At 40.1% G+C, this 19,396-nt stretch overlaps 1 protein-coding gene and 1 long non-coding RNA gene across 5 annotated transcripts in view; one reads left to right on the top strand and one right to left on the bottom strand.

The window, feature by feature from the left end:
• Positions 1–19,396, top strand: part of SPATA5 (spermatogenesis associated 5) — a 179,952-nt gene that overhangs the window by 155,075 nt on the left and 5,481 nt on the right. The window contains exon 16 of one of the 4 annotated variants that reach the window (XM_052682666.1): positions 14,133–14,375. The exons of 2 other annotated variants lie outside the window; for them this stretch is intronic. In XM_052682666.1, coding sequence (XP_052538626.1) covers positions 14,133–14,177 — 45 coding nt within the window. In that variant the 3' untranslated portion in view covers positions 14,178–14,375. Of the gene's footprint in view, positions 1–6,024; positions 6,229–14,132; positions 14,376–19,396 lie in introns of those variants that run through there. One more of the 4 variants, XM_052682665.1, reaches the window with a different exon arrangement.
• Positions 6,206–8,806, bottom strand: LOC128080449 (uncharacterized). The gene is made up of 3 exons (XR_008206684.1): positions 8,721–8,806; positions 8,359–8,609; positions 6,206–6,746 (listed from the first exon to the last, which is right to left on the bottom strand). It is a non-coding gene; the product is annotated as an uncharacterized LOC128080449 (long non-coding RNA).

The raw sequence follows: 19,396 nt of genomic DNA on the forward strand, positions 1-19,396 counted from the left end.
CTACGTGTTTCACGGGACAGCAGGGACAGTGACTCACTCTGTCACCTCTGAGGTAGCTTGTTCTGTTTTGCACAGGTGAAATTGCCTACCCAGCAATTTGTGCCAATGCCCAGAGCACATGGGAGCGAGCCTTGCTGTATAGGTTTGGGGTTCACAGTGTGCACTACATGTTCAGCATTGGCACGCTGCCACAGGAAGGGAAATAATAAAAAACACAAACCTGTGTTCTGCTTGTGTTCCTGGTTACTTCTGCATTCGCAGATGTGACTGTTTACATGCAGAAAGGTGTTTTGAGGAATCCTCTTGCTGGGGGAGCATGTAACTTGTCTGTGGCCCATCACATACTCAGATTGCTCTCTGATATTGCAGGATATTGGGATATTGCCATTCCTGTGATCACTTTTGCTTATTTACGTGTTGTATGATCTGGGTGGAAGAACAAACCACACTCATTTATTGGCAAAACAGAATTTGCAGGCAAAAAAATGTATTCACTAATTTAGCATAAACAAGAGAGCAAAACTTTTCCTGATTTTGACTTTTCTAGAATAAGGCCTGAGGGATTCACAAGAGCTGGCAGTCCTAATATTCAAACAGTAAGCACTCCTCATAATAAGGTGTCAGTTCTCTTCCGAAGAAAGTGCTGCTATGATTATGATCCAAAATGGAATATAACCAGAATGTTCAAAACTGAAAGTTTATTCCTCATTTTTGTTGTCCGCTGTTACTAAACATGGTGTTACTTAGGTTATTTAAAATAACAGTCTGAAACTACTGATTTCTTTATTTGGAAAAAAAAAAATAAATCGGTGTTTTGCATTAATTAACACTTGTTTATTAGTAATTATATTTATGTAAGACTAGTGAAAAAAAAAAAAGGCCTCCCCCCAAACAAGCACAGAATCAGTTTATCTTTTGCAAATGCTTGGAAGCTGGAGGAAGAAAATGAACTTGAGAATTTAGACGCTGTCTTACCCTAGGCTAATTGTTTACTATTAAAAAGAAAGCTTGCATGCAGGAGGGAGTGTTATGTTTTGGACTTACTTCCTTGTAACTCATAAATCTTGACTGTGTAAATGTTCAGTCATTAATTAAGGGTTTCAAATTAATCTGTTTCCTGACTGGACTTGGCTGGTTTTGCATAGCGTAGTGCTGTTGCCCAACCTCACAGTTGAGGAGTGCTTTCAGATGTGTGATATGGAAGCATGATGTTTATTGCGGAGAGTTAATGAACAGCGAGCGTGGTGCTGGGAGGGGCATTTCATTACATACACCGACAGGAAACAACCAGGTTGTATCAGAATGCTTATGACTACTTTAATTACTTCCCTTACTTCAAACAATAGCAAAAGATGGCTATTATGTATTGATAAACATTAGTGCTATCAGGATAATATACTCAGCCCAAATCTCTCGTAAGTGACGGAAAAATTCAACTTTTGCTAGAAGCTTTAAAAAATTGTTCATATTATCACTAGGACATTTTCATTTCATTCAGTTGAGCTGCTCACATAATAACTGTTCATTTGGGTTTTGCGTCTTACTTGCATTATCGTTTTTGTGTGTATATATTTGCGTCTCTTTTCCTACTTAAGAAGGCATAGTAGGGTCTTTTACCACATATTTATTTCACTAAGACTAAGGATTTTCCAGAACTACACCTTTGGATGGCAACAGGCAGTGCATTACATATTGTGCTATAAATGCCTTAGTACTTGATTGTACACAGTCTATCTTTGCACTGTTGGAGGTGAGTCTACTAGCCCTTCCTCTTTACTGAACATCCCTTAGCTCGGTCAGTGAATTTACTGTTAAAGAGGAAGGAGAAAAAGCTACAAACTGCTCATCCAGCCAGGTCATGTTGGAGGCGTGCTGCATTTTGAGGCTATTTCAAACCCAAAAATGTTTTCATTATATGTGTTCCAGCCGACTGTATATTTACTGCAGCAGTCAGCTTCCTTCAATTCTGCATGTGCGACAGATTTCATAAATAGCTTGTCAGGTTTCTGTTCCAAGCTGTCTGGTTTGTACATGAAACATAGAGAAGAAGGAATTAATCACAAACATAAACAAAAAAGATCTCTCGTTAGCTATTTGAAGCCTTAATGTTCCATTTGTGACAGCATTTTGCTGCTGTTCTTGGTCATGGAAGTGCACAGGGATGCCACAGTCCTCCAAAATGTACTCTTCCACCAAGGAACTGATGTATCCTCTTGCATACCTGCATTACTTTTATGTATGTGTTGCACTAGGGAAGAGATTTGCTGCATAATTGCTAACTGCTAATTAAAAATCGGTCTGACCCAGTTTCAAGTTTTGAGAGGGTTTCAGGTCTGCGTTTAACTCTTCAGCTGAATTTCATCACCTTTATCACTTCAACCAAAGCCAGAATGTTAATACCGACTCATTTCTGGCCTAGTGAAAGTTTGGATTATTACCCTACAGCATTTCAAACATTTTCATGTGCATAAAAAATTCTCTATAACCAATGGAATTATTTAATGCACTTAAAATCAAGTACATGTTTAAGCTTGCTAAATCCAAGTATTATTTATTTAATTCCTAAAGATTAAAATGTCTTCTAATTTAATGTATACTGTTAACTAGTCAGCAGGAATAACAGAGAATGTGAGTATCAAGCTTTCTTTTTCAATTTTCAAGGTAAGATGTATTTTTGAAGGGATGTTGTAGTGCTGCCACTTTTATGCCCCGTTTCCCAGCAGTTCACTTCTGTTGAGCCAACTAATGCACAAACTGCCCTGCTCACTCTGTGCGATTACCTTTTCATATGGCAAAATGATTTCTCCGTGATCAAGAAAGCCTCTTGCATTTCAGTTATACCAAAGAGTAGCCATGTTCCTTGCTTCATTTTGTGCCCAACTGTGTCACTGTAAATGTACAATAAGTGCCAGGTCTTTCAGGGTGTCTTTTTGTGGATTTCTCATTCAAGACATGACTATATGTGTCAGTGAGAAGTAGGGGCCAGATGAATCTCTTTTGTTTTGGGAAGTGTTTTGGAATCGAGCACAACTCAGCTTGGCCTCAGTACTACTGTAAGCCTGCTGCTCTCTTCATATCTTTCTGAAGCAGCAAGCTCTTTTGAGTTGCCACTCCTGCCATCCAGTACATTCTTACTAATGTGATTTTTAATTAGCAGTTAGCAATTATGCAGCAAATCTCTTCCCTAGTGCAACACATACATAAGAGTAATGCAGGTATGCAATGTGAATGAAACCAATTTCACATGTAGGACTCTGCTCAGAGGATGCAGGAAAGGAATGGGCCACTGGCTCAGCCAAGTGGTGGAAAATCAGGCGAGCTGCTGGCTGCATGCAGTTCTAACAGTATGGTCTGGATTGTTTCAGTTATAGCTTTGGTGTAGGTGCACCCTTGGTGAATGCTGGCCTTCAGAGGAAATGCCAAACCTGTAGACTGCCTGCAGTCAATTTATTTTTTAACAAAGTCTTACAGGAAATAAGCAGTGCTCAGCACTGCATATTGTGATGACAAGTGCATTTTACTTCTTAAATTACTTTTGACTACTTGTTAAACGCACCATGTGAAGCAGGATAGGATGGCTTACTAAAGTACGAAATACAGAGTTAAGAAACTGTGGCAATAAATCTCTCTTCTGCCAATCCTGCATTTCATTGGCAACAGTCCTGGACTTGCAGGGAGATGCTTGGATCATCTAAGAGGTTTCTTTTTTCTTGTGAATTTCATGATTAATTTGACACATCATATTTGGTAAGAGGTAAACTGTATTTCAAAGCCTGAAGTGGTGCTGGTGTTCTGATTTATATTTAAAATCTGTTGTTACACAAGGCTTAGAAGGCATTCAACACTGTATATGGTAGCATCTATGGGCCACTTATGTAACGGGAGAAATGCCTGCATTGTCCTCCCTAATTCCAAATACTGCCAGGTTCTTTTGGACAGATCATCTGCCAGTTTTCACTCCAAAGAAAGCTAAGCAGAGAGTGACAAACATGATGATCCAGTCCTCTTCCTATACATGAGCTATTTTAGTTCGGATTTGTGGTTTTGAGCCCTCCTTGTTAGGAGGTATATCAGCTGTAAGAACTAAGGATAATTTTCTAGTCCATTTGCCTTATTTCTTGCTATTGGACTGATTTTGCAGTGTGCAGATTTAAAATCAGGACATACCTTCAAAAATACCATTGGGATGTTACCACAAATTATGTCTTTGGCAGTACACACATCTGTTTCAGCACTTGGCTACTATGGAATATTACCAGTAACTTGCATCAAACCAGAATGGACTGGTATCGGTTTCACTGCCTTTTTGATACCATGTCATTGAAAGAGGCACCTGGAAAATGCAGCAAGGAAGCCTAGAAAGTTGCTAAAATTAAAAAAGAAAAAAAGAATAGAGACAAGGCAGATCTGCCATGCTTTATTTGAATAAAGCAGAGGATACTGAAGAAGTTTGTGTGGACTAAAGCAAAAATAAAGAAAAGAATAACGTGATTAATGAGAGAAGTCAAGGGATTATTAGAAGCAAATATTCCTCTTCCAGGAAATTGTAATTAGTATAAAGGGACATTTGTGACAAGGAAAATAGCTGGAGATTCAGAGAGACCATGAATAAATAAATAAGTGAGGAGAAGAAAAAAAAAAAGAGAGTAATGTATCAGTTCAGCCTGCAAAAAAGTGCATAAAACTGCTGTCTGTCCAAGGGCAAACAGTGAGGGCAAGATAAGGTGCTGGGACCAGTGACAGCACTGGGGACTGTAGGAGCTGCTCTGCTCCCCTCGTAGTGCTGGGGCTCCTGAGACTTTTCCAGCAGAGCCAGAGCAGATCCTTGCAGAATCATCTGATAAGCATTACCTGCTGTGCTTTCTGAAGGTGAGCAAAACAACGTTATTGGTGTGAAAATGGTGAACCTAGTCCAGTTCTAGTCAGTCAGGATCTGCACGGAACAGGTTGTCCCCTGCAAGTTGGAACAGTAATGATAACATTTTGCAGGAATAGCAAATATGCGTTCATATTTGCATTACGATAACAGAGATTCTATTTTGAGGCTTGTATTTGATAGTAATAATTCATCCCTGGGTTTTTTTGTGATTTCTGAAAGAAACTAGCTCTCTCCTACCATGAGTGCACTTTCTTGAAAGTCTCTCCTTTTGATGGCAAAAAGTTTTTAGTCACTTTATTTTTACCATTGAAAATTCAGCAGTATTTTTCTACTAATGTATAGCCTGCCAAGACATTTTACCACCAGATTTTTTTCATAGGAGAACAGCCAGTATTATTTTGGTTGTTTGTTCCTTCTTAATTCATATGCAGCATTTAAGGAGCTTAATTAACCCCAGCATGCAGGGAGGGAGAAAACAAACAATTTAGCAATTTAGCAATTGAGAATATAATTAACTACGTTTATACAGAAGTAACTGTATTACCTAATTCTTCTTTCTCTCTCTCTCTTTTTTTTTTTTTTTTTGTATGAGTTTGAGGCTAGGAGAGGAGGGCAGTCACAGGCTCTGTAAGAAAATGGGGAGAATAAAAATACTTCCATGGATAGAATGCAGAAATACAGTGAGCTACCTCTTCATTCTTCTGTAGAGCTGAAACAGTTTCTAACTTTTAAAGCTCTTTGACAGAGGCAGAGTTTAAATTTAGGCTTAGGAAGTTTGCAGAGCCTGGAAAAGCCATACAAGTTGAATTCTGTTCTCAAGGTGTAAGCATAGGATGATTGGGCTGGTCTGGGGTATGAAATCCAAACTTCTTGCTGCAAATTAACATTGGTTTGAACATTTTCTCTCAAGTATTGTTCAGTCACCCCCATTAAAAAGTCATTTCCTCAATAATAATAGATTCCGTATGTAGATGAACTATGTATGTAAAATGATACATATTAATAGAAGTAATTACATGTGAAAATGAATTTTTCGCATTTCAGCAAATAATGACTCTCCTCACAGCAGCCTTCTGCTCCCCAAATAAGCAGAACAACAAGCAAGCCTGCTGAAGGGAAATCTGTTATTTCAAATAATTTTCCAGAGACTGCATTTTCTGAGTGCGGATGAAGCTGGTGAAGGAACTGGCTGGCCAGCAGAGATCAATCAACCACTCTTCCAAGAACAGCGTGACTTTTTCAGCAGTGTGGTCAGTACCACGAGTCCGCTTGTGCCTGACTGCTAACCTGCTGAGAGACCTCAGTTCAGGAAAGCTGTGTGCTTGAAGTTCCTCTTGATTCAAAATCCTTTACACTGGGTAGGAATAAATGGAGTCTTAAGTGTGCTTTTGCTCAAGTATTTTTCTGAACTGCACTGTTGTGGTGAGACAGAAAGACTGTAGAGTGCCTCAGAAACCCTCTCAGAAACACATGGGAGAAGCATTTCTTAAAAAGTAAGAAAACAAAACCGCTTTCATTTTTAGAGATTTACTGCAGCACTTGAGCTATAGAAATAACACCCGATGTCTGTTTCATACAAAAAAACAGCTGTAAAAGCCAAGTAGCCTTATGAAATCTCTCTATTTTTCGTCTTTTGGATATGACTGGATTGTGACAAAAGGAAAATGTCTGTGTAGCTTGCTTAAGCCGTGAGATCAGAAACAATCAGGCAGTTTGGCTGAAGAGATGTTCTGTAGCTCTCCTGCAGCAGGTGACTTCTGGCTTCTGCGTGGTGGATGGTGAAGAGACGAGGAGGAAAGCTGCATGCAGCATTCACTGCTGGTAGCTATATATGCAACAGCCCTTAAAAGATTATCAAGACCATTTTCTACAACAAAAGAGATACATCAGATTTTTCTGCAATCCAAGGTGAATGATAGTAGAGAGGAGAAGAAAAACCCGAAGTAAACCACAGTAAAGCAGGACCTAGCTGTTTTGTTACAAATACAGAACTAAATTAGGAAATCAGGTTTTTTGTCCTTAACTTTTTTTTTTTTTTTTTACCCTAGAAAAATTCAGAATGTTTTGACTTGAAAAGATTTAACGTGTTTCAATTCAAAATGGCTTTGTTAAGATTTCTTTTTAATTCCATTGCTAAGTATAATGGGTGAGGTTATATTTGAGCCTTTAGTTTATTTGCCTTTAGATTAAATTACATATTCTGCTTTGGAAGTTACTTTTGTGAAAAAAGTTACTTTGCGCATGTTGAGAAATCACACATTTACTTCAGCCTCTGCATCAGTTTTCAGATATTTATCTATTGCAATTCTTCATCATCCTTTCCTTAAGAAAGCTGAGTAGACTGGATAGCACTAATAATTTCAAGTTTATTTCTATTCCTTCACTGTATGTTTGAGGGAGAACTCCACACTTCGAAGATAATGCTTTTTATCTCAGGTGGAAATGGTGAAGTTGTAGGAAATAGGTGTTAGAGAGCCTATAGAGGTTGATCTGTACCTTAAAACATATTCTGTTTTGAAAACATATTTAAATGGTTGTATGATTATACATAGTTGTGGGTGACTAATCTAGTCTATTGCTGCAGGTCACAGGAATAGTCATAAAAAGTATTTATTCTGAACATGAACCCGGATACATGCTTTCTGTGCATGTTTCCCATATGTTCTCCAAGTAAACAGTAAATCAGATAGAGAGGAATTGAGGAAAGAGAAGTACGGGTGAGCGGGGATTCTGCAGCACTGAAGTTGCAGCCCAACATGGTTTGAAGTTGTAACTCGTCTCTCAGGAGGAAAGAAACAGAACGAAAAGGAAAAGGAAAAGAGAAAGAATTCTTCCAAGGGAACGAGCATGTTTCGTGGACCCGGGAACACACACTCAAAAAAAAAAGAAAAAAAAAAATTAGAATCCTTATTTGAAAAGGTTTAATGGGGGAAGTGCAAAGGAGACTGGCAGCCTCTGTGACATTTGCTCACACGTGCTTGATGCTGCAGCAGATGCTGGCACTTCTCTGTGGATTTCAACCTGCACGGCCTTCTCCTTAAAGCTTTTAGTTAATTCGTGTTTTCTATTTGGCATCTCTGTGTTCCTGTTGCCATTACAAGTTACAACTTTGCCCGGCTGTACTGCAGGATGTATATGTCTGCTGTGGTGTCCCTATCTGAGTTCTCCTTTTGTGTTGGGAAACCTGAGCCTCTTTGCTGCCTTGTGCAGGGAAGAGGGGAAGTGGGCAGATGATCTCTGAGGGATACGGTTAGCGGTCTGACCTGCCAGGACAGCAAAAATGTATTTCCTGTGAGAGTTAAGGAGCACACGAGAACTCCTGAGTTACAAACTTTGTACACCGGCTGTGTGCGTGGGAGGGTGGCAGTTGTATTTGCCACAAAAAACTGTAATTTGACATTGTCATTTCAATATACATGAAAAGCTTCAATCTCTACCCACGTACTTTGCTCCATGCTTATCTGTATTATCTGGCTTACCTTTAATTCCATCTGGGGAGCCAGTCCCAAAGCTCTGCAGTATTGTTTCTCAGTACAGTTTACACTGCTTTTCTCTTGGCCATCCTGGTAGTTTCCCAGTCAGTGACAGAGACCATTTCATAGCTCCAGTGGCTTGGGTTGGGAAATGTGCTCTTTGTACGCAGCTGACGCAGGCTTTCTGTGCTCTGCAATCCCTCTGATTTTCCTAACGTCCTTGCCTTCTTTCCTGGGCTGGAGAAAGTACACGCTTTCTGTGGGAAACGGTTGGGAGATTAGAGAGAAAATGTTGGTTTCATTCCAAAGGGTGGTGATATATTTTCACACCGTTTATAAGATAAAGCCAGATCTCTATTCTCTGTTACCTCATGAGACTTCAGCCTCGGGCTAAATGCAGCCACAGACGAATGCTCTTTCTTGTACTTCTGAGGGCACGTCAACGTGAGGAAGTTGTCCTGGAATGAGATAGGGAGTGAATTTAAATGCGGTTGCTGTTCCAGAATAACATCCTGTGTAGATGAGGCCTTGCTGAAGTGACTCAAGGCCATGGGATGGCTTTGGTGGGAGCTGAGGGGCACTGAAGCCCCAGTTGCCTTTGGTGGGGAGGCAAGGCTTGGCTGCCCTGGGCCTGGCTGCTCTTTCCACCCATGTCACCTGGGGAAAATGGGATTTCCTTCTTGTTTTATCGGTTGTTAGTAAAATGCAGAGGGTGACAACTGACAGTGTTGACTTTAGATGCAAGCCATAGTTTGATGCCTAACACATGAATGGTGGGTACTATTTCAGCTCAGCCATCACTTACTGTTTGTGTGATTCATAGAAATTATAACGTAAGCTTTGATCATCTCTGCAGATATTGGAGTTCTGTTGCTCTTGAAGCAGAACAAATGGAAAACTTCTGCAAGTACAAAACGCATACTTAGGCTTCTCTTTTAGTAATAAAGTGTAAACATGAATGTACTGTTTGCAATGTCAGAGGCACACTTGTGTGCGCACTCACAGTGGTATTGTGGGAATTAAAATCACCTTCTTTGGTGCTTGTAATAGCTTTCAGGCCTTACCTTATGAGATTCATTCGTTGCCTATTTTTTTTACAGTCTGCTGAAAATTATTGTTTATTTTCAAAGTGCCCTTTTCCAAATTAAGTAGAGCTTTAATTAGTCGGCTTGAGGAACAGGGCATTTTTCTACCTCAGCTTTGCATTGTGTCAAATGCTCTTTGCCAGATGAAGTGATCATAAACAAACACACATGGCTGCTGCATGTAGGTCATCTGCAGGATAAATTACTGTGTGTCTTTTAGATCATTAATGCACTTTCAACCATGGAGAATATCCAGGTACTAATAACTCCCAAAGCAAAATACAGGAGAATGGTAACTTTCTCTATTTGTTAAGCATATTGCAATCTGCATTTCTTTTGTCCATCTTGGAGCTACTGTTTCATTCTGAAAAAGTAGTTCTATAGTCAGTATGTTATTTCAGGACTGGTTTTTGCTTAGGCAAGGCTAGCCCTGGCCACACCAAGCACCATAGAAACCACCATCAGCCCACTGCCCGTATTGGAACTGATACAGCTCATAGCAAAGCTTGTTCTCTATTTCTGGGAGATCTCTATTTTCAAATAAAAGCACGTGCAACTAACTGTGTTACAGGCTGCGTGCCTTCATGCTTGCACCAAACTGTATTTCTAGTGAGAACTGTAATGCTTTGTGCCTGTTTCAAGTATGCATTAACACTCGTTCAGCTTCAGGTCAGGTTGTCTTTGCTCTGTGTTACGAGACATGAGAGGCAATGTCCTGTGCTTAAATAATGAATGACTGTACAGATAGTAATAACCTCAAAGTCACTGCAGGCCATGGTGAACCTTGTTATTGCCAGTAGACAGATGATAGGTTTTTAAAGAAAAGTAACTACCTGTATGAAGACGATTATCGCAGCACAGACGTTACCATATGGGATCTAATGAACTGGAGCAGATTATCCAGTTGACATCAGTAGGAATGGGTAGCCTTGTACCAGACCTTCGTGTTTCTTCCTCTTTTCCTTTTACTGGAGACTTTTCTGATTAAAGAAGTAGGTGTAAGCCCTTTTTGCATTAATGTAGAGAATAACGCATGGTGGGCTAGGTACCATTGCCTGTGCCCTGTGTGCATTGCGGCTCTCAGCAAGCCCCAGGCTTCCTGTGTCAGATATTTAGCATGTGTAGATGTGAAATGCAAATGGTTTTGCACCTTGTGAACAGAGAATTCAGTAAAATGAATTACAGTAGTTTGTAGAAGATCTTTATGTTAAATACATAATACATCAGAGATATGGAAAACCCAGGATGCAATTACTGCCGTCAGGTGCTTTGCATGCAGTAACCTATCTGTAACTATTTTAACTATTTAATGTTAATGCTGGGGTTTAGTTACAAAGAACCAAAGAAATGTGACACATTGGTGCTAATTGTGATGTCTTTCTGTTATTAGTGCAAATGTTTTAGCATTTGTAAATTAATTGATTGAATTCAGTGTTAGAAATTGTCTCTCATTTTAACAGTGGATTCTAATGAGTGCAAAATTTTGGAATGAGTACCATCACCTTAAAGACAAAAGATGTCTTGTTTGTTGATTGAATACATTCTGTTTCTGATTTATAGCTTCCATTCAGCTTCCAATTATACACAGCAGATGTGTTTTGGAATGTGTGTAAGCATAAGCTTTACTTCAGTGGTGTTTACTGACGTCAGTGGAGCCCGAAGCATATGCTTGTGTGCTTTCAGGGATGCTTTCTTGAAAGGAGTGAGGAAAGAGAGAGAGGGAGAGAGAGAGAGAGAGAGAGAGAGAGAGAGAGAGAGAGAGAGATCTCCTTCCTTTGCTGGCTCTCCTCTTCTCATGTGTGAGTAACATATTGTGCACCTGGTTTTGTTTAAATTCAAGGATGGCAAACAACCACATTCTGTGAAAACTTCCTACCATTTTCCATCCTCCTTTAAGGTTTTATTTTTTGTTGTTTTCTTTTTCCTTCTCAAGATTTGGTAACCTGCCGAGACAAAGTGATGAGAAACTTGGAGGTCTTTACGGAGGCGTTTATTCTAGCAGTGTTTGTGTAAAGCCTTGTGGTCCCACTAAAACCCTACTTCCTTTGCTTGCTTTGCTCTTTTAAACAGCCTTGGCACAGGCTGACACTTCATTAGCACAGGCTCTGTTGAGAGAGAGGTAGTGTGGAAGATGGATAGATGGATAGGTGAAGCTCTGTGCTCATAGCAGTTGATGGAATTGCCTCTTTATGCTAATAAAGTGTTCCTGAAGTCTGATCTAATCTTTTATAGGTATCTAAAGTGTATGGATAATTGTTGATAAATTACAAGTCTACGGGCTCAGTAAATCTGTTAGTTCTTCTGAATCAGTTGTGCTAATGTTCAGATGAGTTTGCATCCCGAGATTTAAGTGACAGTCATTATGCTTTTTAAATATAAAATAATTCTATGCTGTAGGAGTATGTCTATGAACTCGACTTTTTAAAAGGGAAAACTAAAAGAAGATATTCTGGGGAGGGGTATTTGTTTTTATTCTGTTTATTTTTTTAGCTGTGAAGCATTTCCTGACTTGTTTGCAACAGCTAAGCAGGATGTTTGTTAATTTGCTGTGTGCATGTAGCTGTTATGTGGCTATCCATGCTTGGCCAGCTGCTCAGTTAGTGTTTTGACAGACAAAACAACTAAGTGACAGTGCTGAAAATAATTTTGTTGCTTTCTGAAGGAAGTGAAGGGATTAGACTGTTTTTAAGGGCCATTTGCATGGCATCTAAAATATTCTATAGCCTTTAAAATTGAGGAGAGGAAGATTTTCTAAACGGGCAAAAATGTACATAGTTGAAGTGTTAATAGCTGGACGTCACGTCTTTGTCTCTCCATCAAAGTCTGGGTTATGTGAACAGGGTTATGTTGACCCTAATTGTGAAGTCCAGTGCTGATCTTCTGTGTGCAAAAATGTCAGTGCAAAGTCTTCTTGAAACCGTGTAAACTTGATCAGAATCTTCTTTTAGTATGGAAATCATATTACAAACTGCGTATGTTCCAATAGTTTTATGAAATGCCTTGTGGCAATTACAGCCATCTCTTGCTTAGCAGATTATACCAGGAAAATGTATAGCACAATTTTAGTGTTTTTTCCCCTTATAGATATATACCATCTTATAGAGAAGCATCAGTAGTCCATCAATAGTGCATAAATTAAGAAGTCTCTTGGTGGCGGCCTCAACAGTCTGAGCGCTGTGTATTAGCTAAAGAAGAACTGGAAAGCAATGTGAATGTTTCCTGCATAGCCGCCTTGCTGTAAAGTTGTCAGGCAGAACTTATTTATGAATATAGCAAACCTGAGAAAAATGGTAAGATTACCCTGACATGACAAGCACACGCTATAAATAGATTTCCCCTTCCTGCTCGTCTGCTCTTCCTCCTGCCCTTCACGCTCCACTCCAGCATAATGAGCTGTGAGGGCCACACAGTTCCCCCCGGTGAAGGTCAGCCCCTGATAGATTTTTGATCATTGTGTAACGTTCCGCTGTTACTATGTGGTCCCAGTTTTAACCTCTTTGCAGATTCCCTCGATTATCCCAAATCACTTTCACATGGAGCTGAGGTTAAACTTTATTTCTCTTGGCTTGTCCCTTCTGTAGCAGACACTTCCTCTTCACTTTGAAAGGACAAAGCGATGTTCAGCTGCCTGGGCTTGCGCCCAGCATTTGATTTATACATTATTTAATTTCCTTTAGAAAATTGGAAGCAGAACTTTAGGAGTGGAAGTCAGTCCTTTTCATTTGTTTAAGGATCTTTTAGGGCTAATATAATCATCGATAGTAGATGTCAGCATGATTAGGGTGACTTAAGGTGAAACAAGGAACGCTGAATACCAGGGGAAATTCTTCCATAATGGAGAGGGTGCCAAGATTTATAGCCATGCACAACATCTGTGGGTTTGGAACCGCAGCATTAAAAAATGAAATGGAAAATCATCGGGTTTTTGAGTGATGTGTTTAGGACACCTGTGTCCCCTTAGTGCATGGCAGATTGGGGCAAGGTTTGTAAGGATTGTGCCCTTTACCTTACATTTGTGATCATTTCTTGGACTGCAGTGTTTTCTGGAACTTTATTTAGCAAACTAACTAATTCTGCAGAAATCACTCAGTCTGGAGGTTTGCATTTGGGCTGACACTGCATTCACTTCTGCAATTAGGTCTGCACATGCTGTCAAGTGACTGCCAAGACAATCTGAAAATTTCTCATGCAGAGAAGTCAGGAAATTAAAAATTAACTCTGGAAAGGACATCACATAATATTTGGCAGTGCGCTTTGAATGCAATGTCCACTGAGGTGTGGAAGGTCTTCCTCTTAAAAAAAAGTCTGAATGTTGAAATATTTCTTCCATGGGGTTTTGAATGACCCACACCTGAGTGAAATATCAGAAGAGGTCTGAGGCTGCGGTATGTGCACCAGACAGGTTGCGTGGCATCACACCATGAAGAGGAAGCAATGAAATCCAGCTTCCTCATGACATCTCATGCATTTTGGATGCTCTCATACCAGACACAGCAGATCATTGACGTGACAAAGTCCTCCAGATATCATGAAATATGTTGAATGTGATTTCAAGTAGGAAGTGCTAAGAATCTTGAGATTACAGGCCCATTAAAAAACAGAGAGAGTATAGCATTTCAGTTCAGTATGTAAACCAGTGCTTCTGTGCTAGCACCCCATACATGCTGTCCTCACTCTTTTGCTGTGTTTGTATAGGCACTGAAACACGCACTGTTGCAACCCTGGTGTCTGTGCATCTAACATAAAATGAGTAGATGTAATTCACTGGAAAGTTTCCCCTTTCTCCAGCATGTAGACAGTTCCTGGGTGAATCTTACGAACTCATCTCTTGACAAGAGGCAGTGCTGATTGTGCAGTGATGCTTGACTGTGGAATTGTGTAACTTGGCTGCCCAATTCAGTGAAGTAAAATATGTATGGCAAGTCATGAGAAGGCCACCATGTGTGCTGCAGGCTGTATGAGGATGACTGCATTCACAGCTCTGCAGGTAGGAGGAATAGATGAGCTCTTCTCTGTGTATTTACCAGCTTCTCCCAAAGCAGACTGCTAGGTATTTTGAAGGCCTAAACTTGCATAGTTCTTGTACCGAAACATGACATATGGGGTAAGGCTGCTTTATGTTCTTACTCTTCAGGCTATGGATTTGAAGAAAAGCTAGGATCTTCACAACCCACAGTGTTGGGTTTTCTTCTCGTTTTCTTCTCGGTTCCCTCTGCCAAAAATTTTCCCTGTCCAAGGGTCCTGCCTGTCTCTTCCATTGCACTCCATGATAGCTGTTACCTTCATCTGTCTTTCCTCCCTTCTCTCTGTAGCAGTTAGCACAAACAGAGCTGGGATAACTCCTTTCTCCAGTGATGGAAAGTGGGGGAACCATTATGTTATGGCTGGCAGACCTTACTCTTTGGCAGGGGGGTTGGACTCGATGATCTCTGGAGGTCCCTTCCAACCCCTACAATTCTGTGATTCTGTGATTCTGTGAAATCAGTGAAGGAGCAAGAGGCATGCTCCTGTGGGAAAACTTTTGGTAGCTTCATTTTGTCCCACAAACATGGCACCTGTCAGCTCAGGGTCCCTCAGCAGTACAAAACAGACCTGTTGCTGGTGTCACTGATGTTTCTTACTGACTTTAGAGGTTTTTTAGCTGTGGTCCTTAGTTCTGTGATAGTGGATCTTTGTCATCTCACTCTTGTGGCATTCTCTGCTGCACTGCAGCCATACCAGTTCCTTTGGGCATGATTCCCTGCTGTATTGGTCTCTGTCATACTGTAAGATGCTGTCCTGGAAAACCTTAAAACCTTTTTCTTACTGCCAGGAAAGCTGGGAGGTGCCTGACATTGTCTCAATGAATGTAAAAAATGCTGAGTGTAAGTTTTGAACTTAGAGGGAAATGCAGATGCGTTTTCTATGTCTTTGTCGCAGTAGAAATTTGCATTATGTTGTTTTGCCTAGACAAGAAAGGAGAGGGAGAAAACCCCAGAGACCAGGGAGATTTTTTTAATATCATGGCACAAACTGAGGAGTTTCTGAATACAAAGGAGAGGAAATGAAAAAATTTTCTAAGCAAGATCTGTTATCATAGGAGTAATAATCAGATGCAGTTACCCAGAATTCTTAAGTGATTTTCAGACATAACAATCAATCTTTTCAGCTGCAAGAGGGCACTCAAATGATATCCTTTGACGTTAACATTGCAACAGCAGATGTTATGTTGATCTGGTCACTCACAGCATCTCCCTGAAGGTAAGGGGCAGCTCCATCTATAGGTTCTTGCCTCATGTGATCCTTTGGTTTGTTCCCAGTGTGCTAGGTATGCCCACACCAGTGACTGTCTGCTACTTGGAGAGACACACTGCTCTGAACAGTGCTATGAATTCCTCAGTGTATGCACTCAGTGATTCAGCAGACACAACAGGGCTACACCTGAAATATACTGCTGGAAGCTTTTACTGAAACAGAAAGTAGTTAGCAGATATGCTGTTATTGACATCAGAATTGTATTGAATGGTTTAGGACTGAATAACTCCAAATATCCTTCCTCACTGCCCTGCAGCTTGAGTGAGCTGGTTCAGTGTACTAAAGCAGCCCCAGCTGCCTTCTTCAGTACAGCTGGGTTAGGCTTCTGCCCTTGCCCTTGGATGGGCTCATCAAGGGAGCAGATCAAAGAGAGAAGGTGGCCACTGTGTCATTTGTTTAGGTTCACCATCTGTCATGGCAACACAGCTTTCACTGTCACGTCTGTATTACTGCTATTTTCTTGATCTTCTGTTCTATTTTCTATTTCTACTTCAGTATGCCTCTTAAATAAATCCTTAACTAGAAGTAATTGTTTGCATGCCACTATTCTTCCTTGTATTTATGTCATTTCTTGTTTTTTCTTGCTGATTCCTTTTAGGCTTTTTTTGCACTAGCAAAACTTGCCTTTAAGAACCTAAAGCTTAACTTTTAAGTTCTTTACCAGCCTTTCTACTTCTTCCTTAAGGAATAATAACCATGCACAGAGGGATCTACCTTTGGCAACAGCATTGCTTCTTAGGTCTGACTGCTCTGCCTCCCTAGAATGCAGGCATGCAATCTTCTGATTTTCTTGGGAAACATGAGCAGCTGGGTACCATGGGAAGCTCCAAGAGGTAAACTTAGAAACAGTCTGAAATTCCTCTAGCACTCTGCCAAGGAAATAGATACTCCACCAGAGACACCTCGCACCTTCCAGGAACTGAGATCCAATAAATGAAAAGCAAGGGAGCTCCCATTAAGGACATAATTCATCTTTCAGTCTAAAAGCCCTACGCAACAAATGTATTTTCCCACTCCCTGCCACAATTCAGAATATATATGTGTGTGTAAATAGCCATACAGAAAAAAACAGAAGGTATAACATCCCTTTTATTCTCATTATCCTATGATTTGTATGCTTTCTATCCAACAGATAGAAACAGAAGGACTACAAAAGATTTCCTAGATTCTGTGGCCAGTATTTTTAGCCGAGTTTGTTTGCATTTTACTGTACTGTATTATGGTATAGTGCATAGGTACTATAAATATATTTGCTGTTAACTTGGTATACCAGATCCAAATCAGAAATAGTATTTGCCACAGTGGAAGGTCTAAAAACAGGATGAAAACAGGATTTCAAAAACCATGAAAAAGAATTTTTTTTTTTGGCTTTTTGTTGAGTGGATTCAGCCATTTTTACTGGTGACATAATGTAACAGAAATGCTACTGGAGCTGAAACAAGTTGAAAGACAGTTCTAGACTGGCTGAGTTCTACTGACAAAAGAATAAATATTTTTAGGGAAGGGAGGACACGTCTCCCAATTCCTTTTGCTGAATTGAATTTATTTGCTTTGTTTTGATAGGAGTCTAAGACCTCTGCTGCTCTCCTAGGTTAAACTTAAGAAAGGAAGCACTGGCTTAAGAAGCAAAAGCATTATTTTTCAATGCAAGAAAGTTGGAATATGCTGAATGTGTTGCTCAGCCTCATCATCTGAAAGAAGCTGAGCAAACAAAAGAGCTGATTAATGCCCATACACTGATAGGTTTCCTCAGGTAGAAGCTGACAAATCTGTTCTGTTGTTTTTCTTTTGTTTTGCTTTTCTAGAGAGAAACTTATGATGGCTGCAGCTAACGATCTTCTCCAAGTCTTTTAAATTTTTAGTTGCATAATTCAATCCACCTTGCTAGCGGCATTCAGCAAAATAGCATTGGCTTACTGTGCAGGTCCTCTGTAGTAACAGCATACTCTGAGTGAGAACACAGTATTCTGTTAATTACTTTTAATTAAAATGAACACACACACATATGTATGTGTACATACAGAAAGACTGTTTTTCTAGTGGCTTGGCTTCCTTTTTCTCACTGAAGGGAAGAAGTTAAACTTTCTCATTAAATGTTTATATAAAAATGAAATAATTCTGAGGTTAACCAGAAATGCAGCTTAATCTTGTATAGAAACATGTGTGTGATTCTTTTTTCAGTTGCACAAATATAGCTGAAACTTGAAGTTGGCAGAGAGCGCTGTTTAAAAATATTTAGTCCCAGCATGTAAAAACTCGTTTCGTTACGGAATTCCTTTGTGAAAGGTGTAGCTATGACATGTCTCTACCAAAGTGATGGGATCCATATCGACACAGTACGTTTTGGAAACTAGCTGCATTTTGGGCTTGTAGTTACAGAAGTTAAATTGGAATTTACATGTTTTATATATTGCTTGGAAGGATACCACATCTACTAACATTTTTAAGAGAGTGGAAAGAAGAATAAAGAAAGCTTACAGATGGGTTCGAAGTTTCGCTCTGTTAGAACATGTTGGGATGAGTAGAGGTATGTATGATGACACTTACCATGTACCACTGAAGGCTCTGGTTTATTCTCACTAGCTGTCATCATGTGTTATAGTTATGATACATATGCTTAATTTTGGCTACTTACCTTATCTTTTCCTTATTTTTCTCTGTGTGTGTTTGAACTTCATAGAATATTAAGAGCTACTGATACATGCGACAATATCTGCTGCCCAGGCACAGCCCTGCCCAGTTTTTGGTCCTGTAGGAGCAGTTACATGCAGCAGATCATTGGTTGCTGCCCCATGAGAGCACAGGACCAGCGGCAAGCACAGGACCAGTGGCCTGGCTCGGTTCCTCACTGGTGTGCCACGTGCTATGACCACAGTAGGCAAACAAGCATGAAGCCCAGCCCTCCTGGCTGAGACCAAGAGGAGGACATGGTCTCTACGCAGCCCCAGAGTAGCTGTGGCCACCATGGAAAGATCCAAGGGGACTGCTGCCCTGCTCAGACTGTGTGTACTCAGGTAGAATGAAAACTTAGTGTCCCTGGTGCGATCATCAGCTAGGCTCTGTACACATGCACATGTAGTGGCAAGTGCATCAACCTGTGAAGTTACGCAAATAAGCACACTGCAGATTAAACACTAAGTGAAGACTTGAGCCTGTCTATTCTGAAGTTACCTATAGTGATCATTAAAGGAGCTGGTTTTGTTTGATTACATTTCCTTAACGACCTCTCATAAAAGAAATCAGGAATAGCAGAGATCGTTAGCTCGGTTTGTTGGATCAGAGACACAAGACACACATAATACCTATCCTTTTTATTTAAGAATTACAAAGGCGCTTGCTTCTTCCTCTCTCTTTTAAAGTAACTGTCCAACATTGGCTCATATTAAATGTCTTTTTAATAAACAAGGAAGAAGGAAGCCTATCGTTTTGTAAAAACATAATATTTGAATACAGTGTTTCATTGCAGAGAATGGTTTCAATACGAATAGGAGCAGTGGTCATGAACACAGAACCAGAATACATGTATGCACTTCAGCTTCAGGAAAACATTTAATAATGTTTTAAAACATAGTTGCTTAGAGATCAGAGAAGCCTCTGTCTCACTGGGGTGCTTACATGGCCAGTGAGTGCTTTGCACACTTGCTTTTTTCTAGCATTGCTGTAGC

This window comes from Tympanuchus pallidicinctus, unplaced genomic scaffold (assembly GCF_026119805.1).
Source record: "Tympanuchus pallidicinctus isolate F22 unplaced genomic scaffold, pur_lepc_1.0 scaffold2, whole genome shotgun sequence".
NCBI lineage: Eukaryota > Metazoa > Chordata > Aves > Galliformes > Phasianidae > Tympanuchus > Tympanuchus pallidicinctus.